This window comes from Eleginops maclovinus, chromosome 12 (genome assembly GCF_036324505.1).
Source record: "Eleginops maclovinus isolate JMC-PN-2008 ecotype Puerto Natales chromosome 12, JC_Emac_rtc_rv5, whole genome shotgun sequence".
In the NCBI taxonomy this organism is placed as follows: domain Eukaryota; kingdom Metazoa; phylum Chordata; class Actinopteri; order Perciformes; family Eleginopidae; genus Eleginops; species Eleginops maclovinus.
In genome coordinates, this window is record NC_086360.1 from 29,314,233 (window position 1) to 29,327,105 (window position 12,873).

Below are 12,873 nucleotides of genomic sequence, written 5' to 3' on the forward strand. Positions count from 1 at the left end.
TTTAGCTCAAAATGATTTATTTACATCTCTTTAAAACTACCAATCAGAACAACCGTACAAGAAACCAGAGGACGGTGCGTTCAGGCGTCAGAGGGAACACGGCGGATCACTTCACATCAAATATCTAATGTGGACGTCAACAACGAGCAAAGGGAAACCACAATCAGAACGCTTCACTGCGCTGTACCAACATCCAGCCACAGGAGGCTGTGGCTCAGTGGGGTAGTGGGCTGATCAGGGAGCACTGGTTCAATCCCAGTGCAGTCAGCATTTCGTTGTGTCCCTGGGTCAGAACCTTCCCCCAGCTGCTCCTGAGGGGCCTGTCCTCAGTACGGAGGGTGTGTCAGTGAAAGGGTAAAGAACTGCCTTGTAATGTAACAGGGAACAGGGTAGGGACCGGTGCCTTGCTCAGGGACACCTCAGCAACACTTGGTCTTTCAGGGACTTGAACCGGTGACCCTCCAGTTCCCACCACCGCCGTCCAAAGGAAAACCTCATTAAAATGACCTGTACTACAAACTACATTTAGAAAAACATCTCTACCTTTGATTCAGATTTTCTCTTTCAGCGTCCGAGGATTTCACATTTTATCTTGTTTGAATTCCTTTTTTTAAATATCGTTTTTCCCTTTAATATTTTACAGTATTTAAAAAAGGGAAAGAAAACAATTACACCTCGTTTCAATTTAATGTAATATTTCTCACTGGGTTTAATTAACGATGAGTTTGTGCTTTATTCAGGAGGACACACACACACACACACACACACACACTTTGAGGGAAGTCTGAATATTTTGAGTGAAGATGTTGAGACCGATCTGAAGGAGGAAGAGGAGTCTGAATCTGAGGGATAGCAAGTGGTATTTGAAGATGAAGAGTCTGGATGTGTTCAGAGTGTCCCGGCCGCTCTGAGGACAGACAGTGCCCTCATCACTGTTTCTGACCGGGGGGGGGGTCAGTGTGTGTGACATCACGGGGTAATGTTGTTGTTTGTATCTACAGAGATAAGTCCCGCCTCCTCTGCAGCGTTTGAGTGACAGGAGTAAACACCAGTGATCTGACTCTGGGTCAAACTCATGAGAGAATAGTCTTCTCCAGGTGTGAACACACCTGAACGCCTCCTCCTCCTCCTCCCCCCCACCCTCACACGAGCAGGTGTCGTTTCCAGCGGCGGGAGCGCACTCTGAAGAAGAAGAAGAGCAGCATGAGGAAGAGGCAGGAGCAGACGTAAAGCAGAACGCACAGACTCATGTCCACGCTGTTGAAGCCCAGGATCCAGCCCCCACCACCCTCCCCCCTCTGAGCCCTGTGGTCCTTAATCTCCGCCTCCTCCTCGCCCTCCTTCTCTTCTCCTTCTCCTCCGCCCCCCCTCCTCGGTGCTCCTCCTGAGGTTGTCCGGTCTGCGGGGAGGGGGGAGCAGGGAGTCGTTGGGGGCTGAGGGAGTATCTGGGGGAGATGTTGGAGGCTCCGTAGTGTTTTCTGAGGAAGAGGAGGACGTTGTCCTGGTTCCACTCGTGGACGCCATTTTTCTCATCGTGGCAGGAGGCGCAGAGGGAGGGGCTCGGCCAGGGGGCTTTAGGGAAGAGGGGGTCGTCACTCAGCGAGCCTGGGGTGGGGGGAAGAGGGAGATATAGGGGTTATTATTTACAGATTAGATTGAACTTTATTCACATGTCTTTTTCCTGCTCTACCATTAAACTACAGCTCCCAAAATGCACTGGGGCAGGTATACCAGTTCCCATGGAGCTCAGCAGAGAGAGAAATAATATCCTACAGTAATGTTGAAACACTTAGCAAAAATAACTGAAGAACAATCTGAATTTTGAGGAGAAAAGTTGGGATTCATCTGATAAAAATATTATTTTTTTGGGGGGGAAATCTGAAAACTATGAGAAGAAAATAATACTACGAAAAGTAAGACTAAAAAACAAGTTGTGTGTGTGTGTGTGTGTGTGTGTGTGTGTATGTGTGTGTGTGTGTAGGTACCGGCCAGCCTGTCGTTAACTGTGTTGTGCTGGTTCCAGAGCCAGAGGACTTGCTGCTCCCGGTTCTGCACCCCCTCCAGGCTCGCTGCCGCCGCCCGCTCAAAGTGCCGACCGCACTCCTCGCAGCCGAAGAACGTCCGGACGTAGCGCCGCATCACCTGCAGCACGGGGGCCGCTCCCCCCTCCAGACCTGAATGCAGAAAGGGGCAGAACCATCACGACCAGACCTCTTCTCAGAGAGGGATCAAACACCAGCAAGGTAAACATAGAGAGGTAGGTGTGTGTGTGTGTGTGTGTGTGTGTGTGTGTGTACCTGTGTTGTCCAGTGCAGTGGGCGTGGCGTCGTGCTGCACAGTCAGGACGTGGAACAGGGTCCAGAGGGAGCATGGATAACCCCGAAGCCCCGCCCTGCTGCCCTGGCAACCAACCCAGCGAAGCTCCGCCCCCAAAAACACACCTGAGATCTGGACAGGACACGGCAAGTTAGCTGCTTCCTGTGTGTGTGTGTGTGTGTGTGTGTGTGTGTGTGTGTGTGTGTCATACCCTCATCTTGTTGTCCACCAGGTCCAGGACTGCCTGATAGGGGATTCGAGGAAGCGGTAGACTGAGCAGCCAATCAGAGAGAGTCTCCATCAGCTTGACCACAGAGCCCCCGCCCGGATACAGCTGCACAGGTGAGAGAGACAGACAGGTGAGGAGGTGCTGGACTCCTGATGATAAAAGAGGATTCCTCCACCCCCCGCTGGTACCTTTGAGACCAGGGTCACAAAGTCCTTAAAGACCTGCAGCTCCTCCCCCTGCAGGGTGCTGTGGGTCGCCAGCTCCACTCTCAGCAGGTAGTGCAGCGCAGACTCCAGATCAGCAGCATACACCTCAGAACTACACACACACACACACACACACACATAAATCTCTGTCTTTGTAAACCGGTTCAACCCAAAGAGCCTAGTGTGTGTGTGTGTGTGTGTGTGTGTGTGTGTGTGTGTGTGACCTGCTGAAGTCTCTCCACGCGCTCTGTTGGTCCTGCAGCGCCCCCCCCTGGCCTACTGCAGTACTGCTGCTGGGCCTCACCCGGCGCTGCACCCCTGCTAACGTCCTCAACACAGAGGAGAAGAAGAACCGCAGCTGCTTCTGACTGAGGAGGGGGAGGAGGAGGGGAGGAGGGGAGGATGAGGGGGAGGATGAGGGGGAGGATGAGGGGGAGGAGACCTGTTGTTACTTGTTCAAAAACAGTGTGTGTGTGTGTGTGTGTGTGTGTGTGTGTGTGTGTGTGTGTGGTGTGCACTCACACGTGCAGGTGTGAGTGTGATCCGTTCGGGTGCAGTAGGTAGACGGAGGGGAAGGTTGTAATCTTCAGAGCGTCCAGCAGGGGGAGGTCTAACGACAGAGCCCGCCTCACCTCAACACCTGAGAACTGAAGCAGGTCCAGGACCACCTTAGAGACAGACAGACAGGCAGAGAGACAGACAGGCAGAGAGACAGACAGGCAGACAGAGAGACAGGCAGGCAGGCAGTTAGTCTCTGGTTTCAGTTGATCTGTATCCTCATTATTTAGTTTAGTCTCTGACCTCTCGCCCCACATATGAGTCCGGTTCCTCCACGATGATGGCCGTGTATTGGTCTGACCTCTGACCCAGCAGAGGGAGCAGCTCAGCAGAACTACAGACAGAGAAACCAGCATATCAATTTTAAACAGCTGCTTAGAACCTGGAGTGATAGCCTGGTTCTGGTCCTGGTCCTGGTACCTGTACGGCCTCAGAGGAGGGCAGCGCTCAGGCCAGTCCTGCTGAGTGTGGTTCTGCAGGATGTTCACCATCACCTGTCGCACCGACTGGATCTCTCTGTCTGCACCTGCACACAGACAGGTAGAGAGACACATTTTAACACTCTGAGTTCAGTGGCCGTCAACCTGTCTGTCTGTCTCTGCAGGCTGAAGGTGAGACAGTGTGTTGAGAGTCTCACCTCTGTACGGCGTCCCCCTCTCCGTCTCTGGACTGTGAGCCCGGAAATACTGAAACAGGGTCCAGGTACACGTTAGTGAGGGGACTACACAGTACACAATACTACTACACAGTACTACTACACAGTACTACTACACAGTATACAGTACTACTACACAGTACTACTACACAGTATACAGTACTACTACACAGTACTACTACACAGTACACAATACTACTACACAGTACTACTACACAGTATACAGTACTACTACACAGTACTACTACACAGTATACAGTACTACTACACAGTATACAGTACTACTACACAGTACTACTACACAGTACTACTACACAGTATACAGTACTACTACACAGTACACAGTACTACTACACAGTACTACTACACAGTATACAGTACTACTACACAGTATACAGTACTACTTCACAGTACTACTACACAGTATACAGTACTACTACACAGTACTACTACACAGTACTACTACACAGTACTACTACAAAGTATAAAGTACTTGTACACAGTATAAAGTACTTGTACACAGTATAAAGTACTTGTACACAGTATAAAGTACTTGTACACAGTGAACTCGGTGTCGTCCGTACTTTGAACGTCGGGTAGAACTTGATGTTGAATTCTTTACAGACGTCAAAGTTTTCCTCCTGAGCGCAGTCCAACACCCCCACTCTGACCGCCTGCTGCCAGTCTGGAGACAGGTGAGAGGAGACAGGTGAGAGACAGACAGGTGAGAGACAGACAGGTGAGAGACAGACAGGTGAAATAGATGAGCGGCAGACGGGAAGAGATAAACTTAGTTTTTGAAAAGCAGTAGGGTTTCACCATAGAGGTTTATATGATCAGTGGGACATGTTCACAGCTTCAGGTGAACAGGAACCTCCAAACGTCCGTCTCAGAAAGAGCCAAATGTTTGTCAGCTGGATTCCCACTCAGCTTCTTCCATTTCATGTTTCAGCTTTCAGGATTTCTCTCCTTTGATTACTTCCTGATTACAGTGACATCACTATGGAACATTGGCGCTCCTATTGGCTAGCGCTCCAACACATTGTACGTGACAGGTTAAGGGCGGGACGTCTCTGAGCAAGCCGACCAATCACAACAGAGCCGGCCAGCTACCCAATCAGAGCAGACTGGGCTCTGGTTTCACGCAGAGGGTGTTTTGGTATCCTTGGTGTTAATAACGTCCTCATTAATCACTTGAACAGTATTTCGATTTGAGTGTATAGATTTTTCTTACATTGCTCCACACATCCGTGTCTGTCTGTCTGTCTGTCTGTCTGTCTGTCTGTCTGTCTGTCTGTCTGTCTGTCTGTCTGTCTGTCTGTCTGTCTGTCTGTCTGTCTGTCTGTCTGTCTGTCTGTCTGTCTGTCTGTCTGTCCCAGCTGTCCGTCTCTGGGGTCAGGGGGGCGACAGAGTCTTTTGTCTCTCAACAACCTTTGCCTCAGACAGCAGGTCCACATAAAGAGAGGGTGGGGGTGGGTGGGTGGGTGTGTGTGTGTGTGTGTGTGTGTGTGTGTGTGTGTGTGTGTGTGTGTGTGTGTGGCAGATGCTGGAGGCAGATGGAGACTAGACTCTGCTTCCCACAGGTTGCTCGGTCCCGTTGGTATTTTATAAATGAAGTATAAAGAACTGCTGTTGTTCATTTCAGACTCATCTTTTAATTATGAGTTAGATCTTTCTTTAGAAACGGATTGTGTTTCTGATTACAGAATAAATGTTGTTTAACTTTAATTTATTCATATTTTCAGATGTTCTCTTATGTTTATTATCTTCTTCCTCTTTTATATGTAATCAGCAGTGTTGGAGGACTCATATTGTCTGTACGCGTCCTTTATTTAACTTAAAGTTCACATACCAAGTAAAACTCGAATGAAATGATGAGCGTTGTTCTGAAGGGAGTCTGCTGCTGATGTTTACACCGACACCTGTTTTCCTCCAGCTGTTTGACTCGGATATAAACTGAGTCTACTTCAAGCTATTTTGAATTATCCTTTTAGGGACTTCCAATCAAAACCTCCTTTAATAAACTTCCACTTTAAAGTTGCCCAACACGACCTTTCATTACCACTAAACCCTCTTTAGTTCCGCTTCACGCGTTTGCAAAGCCACGATTTACTGATATTATTTACTGATGTTGGGATTATATATTGAAGCCGGACTGAAGAGGAGCTGTGTTTACATCAGACAACTCACACAGTGGTTCTGTAACACAGACCCAGTCCGACCCATACAGGTGACATGTTATTCTGAATGGAATAACATGTCACCCCCCCCCCCCCCCTTCTGTGTGTGCATTGTGTTTCTCTACCTTGCACGTCCCGGGCCAGAGCCTTCCATGTCTCAGAGTACTGGATGCAGTGTCCGCACCAGGAGGAGTAGAACTGGAGGAACCAGGCCGAGGAGGAGTTGGTGACGGCCGGCTTCAGGTTGCTGCTGCTCAGGATAACCAGCGGGTCCTCCTCCGTGTACAGCCGGGCCGAAGTGCTCACACAGCCGTGAGGGGCGACGAGCCACAGCACCACCGGGAAGAACCAGAACCAGAGCATTCCTTCAGAACCACCGGGGACACAGTGAGAGCCGGTCAGAGAGAGGAGTTTATGCCCAAAACAGGCAGCTTTATCCGGGCAGACATGAGAGCAGCTGCCTCTTACAGAGAGCTTCACAGTATAAAGAAAGAAGACCGCTCACTCTGAGTGATTCCTGGAAGAGCAAAAGCCACCAACTGAAATGTGTAACTGGTCTGATCTCCCCTCTGATGTGTTCTTGTGATCTGGCTTGATCAACAACAAAATAAGAAAGAAAGAAAGAAATCATAAAACACGAATTTAGCGATCACATAAATCAAAATAAATCATTTTATATTTTCTACAACTAGATTAGACTAATGTACAATTAAAACGAGTTTGAATCACTTTAATACACCACCACACCATACTGCTAATAACATATTAACATCGGATAATGTTTGAGTTTGTATTTTCTGTTTGACTTGTTTTGTTTTCTTTGATTTTTATTTGTACAAACACATATTTAATTAGCACTCCTGGATGGAGTCTGAGATCTACACTAACGCAGTGAACCATCTGTCAGAGTCATTTAATTGACGATCTTTGTCAAGCTGAGACTGACGACACTTCCGGGCTGCCTCGAGGTTAGAAAACGTCATTGAAAAAGATAAAAAAGAATGAAATGAAAAATATTACACTGATTAAAAAGAGCATTACCTTTCAAAGTCGAAATATTAATACGTTAATATTAGTAAATGTAATATTATTATACATTTTGACAGAGCACAATAACAGTAATAACATTAAATATAATGTGATAATATTTATAAGATATGTTATACTAATAATATATCAATATAATTATTATTGCAGATTTTCATCCTCGTTTTTTATTTTAAATAGTCTTTTTTAAATGTTTTTATTTTAGTCTTTTCTATTTTTATTTGTCAATAAAACAATACCGAGGAAATCCTCCATAGTTTGAGGAGTAAAAGCAAATATTAAATAATATGAAATTAAGTGTTTCAAATATAAAGCACAATAAATAAAAAATATATCAAAATAAACATTTGATTTGTTTAATATTATTCTTCATTTTCCTTTTTAAGTTTTGTTTTGAGATATTTTCCTTAATGATGATTTGACCCATATTTTCCAGCAACGTTTAAAATAATCATTTAAATATAATATATGAAACAAAACATATTGAAACAAGGAAAAAAGGCGCCGTAAAATGTCCCAATAATATATTATTGTTTGTAGCAGGCCGCATCAGGGTCTCCTCTGTTCCCCTGTAAACATCTTATTAATATCATTATTATTATTATTTTATTATTATTATTATTATTATTATTATTATTATTATTTTATTATTATTTTATTATTATTATTATTATTATTATTATTAATAATATTATTATTTTATTATTATTATTATTTTATTATTATTATTTTATTATTATTATTATTATTTTATTATTATTATTATTATTTTATTATTATTATTTTATTATTATTATTATTGTTTCATTATTATTATTTATTATTATTATTTTATTATTATTATTATTATTTCATTATTATTATTATTATTTTATTATTATTATTTTATTATTATTGTTATTTTATTATTATTATTTCATTATTATTATTATTATTATTTTATTATTATTATTATTTTATTATTATTATTATTATTTTATTATTATTATTTTATTATTATGATTTTATTGTTATTTTATTGTTATTATTTTATTATTATTATTATTATTATTATTATTATTATTATTATTATTATTATTATATTAATATTATTATATTATTTATTATTTATTATTATTTTATTTTATTTATTATTATTATTATTTATTATTATTATTTTATTTATATTATTATTATTATTATTATTTTATTTATTTATTATTATTATTATTATTATTATTTTATATTATTATTTTATTATTATTATTATTTTATTATTATTTTATTATTATTATTATTATTATTATTATTATTATTATTATTATTATTATTTTATTATTATTATTTTATATTATTATTATTTATTATTATTATTATTATATTTTATTATATTATTTTGGGTAACATATAAACCCTGCTGTTAAGGAGAGGTAAGAACTTATTTTCCTTGTTAAATTAAAGAATTGTCCTAAATACTTGGAAAATGATAAGATATCCTGATATTTTATTATTATTATTATTATTATTATTATTATTATTATTATTATTTTATTATTATTATTTTATTATTATATTATTATTTCATTATTATTATTATTATTATTATTATTATTTTATTATTATTATTTTATTATTATTTTATTATTATGATTTTATTGTTATTTTATTGTTATTATTTTATTGTTATTATTTTATTATTATTATTTTATTATTATTATTTTATTATTATTATTATTTTATTATTATAATTTTGTTATTATTATTTTATTATTATTATTATTTTATTATTCTTTTATTATTATTTTATTATTATTATTATTATTATTTTATTATTATAATTGTATTATTATTATTATATTATTATTATTTTATTATTATAATTTTATTATTATTTTATTATTATTATTATTTTATTATTATTATTATTTTATTATTATTATTATTATTTTATTATTATTATTTTATTATTATTTTATTATTATTATTTTATATTATAATTTTATTATTATTATTATTTTATTATTATTATTATTATTATTTTATTATTATTATTTTATTATTATTATTATTATTATTTTATTATTATTATTATAATTTTATTATTATTATTATATTATTATTATTATAATTTTATTATTATTATTATTTTATTATTATTTTGGGTAAACATCATAAACCCTGCTGTTAACGGAGAGGTAGCAGGAACTTATTTCCTTGTTAAATTAAAGAAATCTGTCTCTAAAAATACAGTCCTGGAAAATGACTAAGAATATTCCTCGAGATATTTCTAAATGTGTATTATAAGGAAGCTCCTTGGTGCCTCTTTAATGCTCTTATTGGATGTACTATTTATCGTTCTTTTCTTTAATGTAAATAAATGAACAAAATATATACAATAAACTGGAACTTCCGGTTGTACCGTCACATGACGCACGTTACGTCACCTTAGCGTCCTGTCTCCATAGCAACATCGCGACACTGAGACAGAAACAAACGGGTGAGTCTTTAAATTCACTTCAGATCGTGTTGACTACCTTTAAATTGACTTCAACTCAAAGTTATTGTCCATAAATTAACTTCAAGTGAGGTTTATTATCAGTCAGGGGACTTTATTGGATATATAATGTTTAGAGATAAACGAAGGGTGTAACTTTGGTTTGAGAAGTGGGGGACACAAACGGAAACACGTCATCGATTTGAATCCCATTTCCTGCATTTGTGCAAACATTTAGGGAGTATGGTGTTACAAAATGAAAAACCAAATGGTAGTGTGAATAATGTGTGTGCAGACGTATGTAATATCCTGTCCATGTGACCTGTTTTATTTGGGTGAGGACCAGACATCCTCCACGGGGGTCCGGGGACATGCTGTTGAAGTTAAATGCACCAATCTGCTGCACTGTGGGGGCGAAGTGAACAGGGGATACCTGTCTCAACACCCATATGAAACAGAAGTGTGATTTTTTAACTCCTTAGAATAAGAAACAGTTTAAACTTGTTTATTTATAACTCCTCTGTCCTCTCTCTACCTAGTTAGCATATTTCACTATCACTCCCCTTTTACACGGTTCACTCTTACTGACCTATAGTACAATGGAATGATTTCTTACAGCTATATTAGAGGTAAAGCTGTGCCTTGGAAATACTTGGATGAACATCAAACCGTTTTAGAGTCAGTGAGATAACTTGGACTAAAGTGAACTAACCCTGAAGTTACCAGGCGAACCCCAGATCTGGTTCCAGTACAGGCCTCAGGAGTAGACTGGAGACAGGGGGAGGTGTGGGCAGAGCAGCAGGGGGGGCTTTAAATATTTCAAAATAAACTAATAATAACTGTGTTTAAAGGTTTACATTTATAACATCTCTTGGGTAATTAAAGATGATTTTAATATTACACTTTATTTTATTGACAGAGAAATATAATAAAAACATCAGATAGAATTAATACATTTCTCTTCCTCTTCCTCCCCCACAGGTAACATGTCCTCCCCCAGGCTGGGCGTGGTGAGAGACTCCATGCTGACCAACCCGCTGCACATCAAGGTCAGACGCAGTGTACCAGCTGGGCTCTTATTGTGAAGGAACTCGAGGGCTCTTATTGTGAAGGAACTGGAGGGTTATGATGATGATGAGGATGATGATGATGATGATGATGTGATGATGATGATGATGATGAGGATGAGGATGATGATGATGATGATGATGATGATGATGATGATGATGAAGATGTTGCCCTCCTCCAGGCCTCTCTGGGTCGGTCCCTCTCCAGAGGGTTCTCAGTTCCGGGTCCAGATTTCACTTTTGGGATGAGAAGCAGCTTGAGGGAAGAGGGCGTGGCCGAAAGTAAGCACCATGTAGCATTAGCATGTAGCATTAGCATGTCGCATTAGCATGTCGCATTAGCATGTCGCATTAGCATGTCGCATTAGCATGTCGCATTAGCATGTAGCATTAGCATGTAGCATTAGCACTGAGCCCTGATATTGGACCTGTGAGGATGGTTGCTAGCATGCAAACTGATGGCATTAGCATGTTATTAGCTAAATAGACCCATTCTAACTGATACACACTGAATAAAAGAGCCTTGGTGTGTGTGTGTGTGTGTGTGTGTATGTGTGTGTGTGTGTGTGTGTGTGTGTGTGTGTGTGTGTGTGTGTGTGTGTGTGTGTGTGTGTGTGGTTTAGCATCGGTCTGCTGTCACACTGTGTTTGCATAAAGGAAACATGCCTTCAGGCAACAATGCCTGCTGTCACTCAAACACACACACACACACACACACACACACACACACACACACACACACACCCCTTTCTTTGCAAGGAAGTGTCAGACTTTTATTAGATATATTTTATCTGAATATATTCTGTGATCTTCTGGAGGAGCAGCTCTCAGGTCCTGTGTGCTGAAACCACGGACAAGATTCCATAGTTTCTTTATCTGGTTTCAATGTTGTGATTGTAGTTCCTGAGCGCTGTTCTGGGCAGCGAGGCCTGCTGGGAGTTGTAGTTCCTGAGCGCTGTTCTGTGCAGCGAGGCCTGCTGGGAGTTGTAGTTCCTGAGCGAAGTTCTGTGCAGCGAGGCCTGCTGGGAGTTGTAGTTCCTGATTGTTGTCTCTCTCAGTCCTCTCCAGCTGGAGCGTGCAGAGGCGAGCAGACTCCGCCCCCGCGCAGCCGAGCGCTCCGGACTTTTTGTCTCTGAACCAAGACGCCGTGCGCTCAGGCATCGTGACGTCCAAAGAGCTGAGCCAATACCGCGCTCAGAGGGGCGGAGCCAAGAGCCACCCCCCCAGACCACAGAGGGGCGGGGCTTCACGGCGCCCGGTGGTGCCCGACATCACCTTTGGAGTCCCGACCAGGTGAGGAGCCTCAGAGCTCGTTAACGGTTACTATGGTAACAGTCACTAACATTGAGTGTCCAGCAGGGCGGAGTCTCCCATCGCTGACCTCCTCTCTCACCAGTATGCTCGCCGCTGGGTGGACCAGCGGCTGAGCAGGGATCAAACCGACAACCAGCAGCAGCAGAGGGTGAGGCACAACATCCTCTCCTCTCCTCTCCTACCTCCTCTCCTACCTCCTCTTTTACCTCCTCTCTCCTCTTCTACTTCCTCTCCTACCTCCTCTTCTACCTCCTCTCCTACCTCCTCCCCTGTATCCTCTCCTCACCTTCTCTCCTACTTCCTCTTACAGTTTAAGGAGTGTTAATAATATTGTGTGTGTGTGTGTGTGTGTGTGTGTGTGTGTGTGTGTGTGTGTGTGTGTGTGTGTGTGTGTGTGTGTGTGTGTGTGTGTGTGTGTGTGTGTGTGCAGATCAAAGCAGAGCGTATCCAGGACACCCGGACCAGTCAGATGAGGAGGAGCAGAGCGCTGCCCGTCTTAGCCCCCCCACACACACTGCGTCCCCTCCCACAGGTAAGCACTTCCTGTTTCTGGTCAGGTATTTCCCCTCCCCCGCTGATGTAACCTCTCTCTCTCTCCCTCTCTCCCCTCAGGTGGCTCCGGCTCTCGACACCTTCAGGGACCCTGACGCTCGTCTGCGGGCCCTCAGGGCTCATCGGGCCCAGAGAGGCGTTCAGGGTCTGCAATGACCAGAGGGGGGGGGGGCAATCGTACACAAATAAAAAGGCTGCTTAAATCTGAGTGTGGTTCTTCCCCCGGACGCTGTAGCTGTGGTTAGCTGAATCTATTACAGGAGATAAACTGAAGGA

The 12,873-nt window shown here is 41.6% G+C and overlaps 2 protein-coding genes across 3 annotated transcripts; one reads left to right on the forward strand and one right to left on the reverse strand.

Annotated features, from left to right (window-relative positions):
- On the reverse strand, positions 1-6,613 carry qsox2 (quiescin Q6 sulfhydryl oxidase 2). Its single transcript, XM_063896274.1, is given in 13 exon segments — positions 1-1,348; positions 1,351-1,605; positions 1,986-2,174; positions 2,298-2,448; positions 2,528-2,650; positions 2,734-2,863; positions 2,976-3,119; positions 3,274-3,419; positions 3,553-3,643; positions 3,730-3,835; positions 3,947-3,995; positions 4,549-4,649; positions 6,270-6,613. Coding segments are annotated over 13 exon segments (1,929 nt in total). The 5' UTR covers positions 6,508-6,613; the 3' UTR covers positions 1-1,142.
- A 3,024-nt stretch (positions 6,614-9,637) lies between these two features.
- On the forward strand, positions 9,638-12,801 carry cfap77 (cilia and flagella associated protein 77). Of its 2 annotated transcripts, none has more exons than XM_063897916.1 (7): positions 9,638-9,667; positions 10,646-10,713; positions 10,914-11,013; positions 11,790-12,024; positions 12,091-12,193; positions 12,476-12,577; positions 12,658-12,801. In XM_063897916.1, exons 2-7 carry the CDS (start codon positions 10,651-10,653, stop codon positions 12,751-12,753), a joined length of 699 nt encoding a protein of 232 aa, XP_063753986.1. In that variant the 5' UTR covers positions 9,638-9,667; positions 10,646-10,650; the 3' UTR covers positions 12,754-12,801. The 2 variants fall into 2 exon arrangements, with proteins under 2 accessions (XP_063753986.1, XP_063753985.1); XM_063897915.1 differs by having other exon boundaries at positions 12,088-12,193; positions 12,658-12,800.
- The last annotated feature ends 72 nt before the right edge of the window (positions 12,802-12,873 follow it).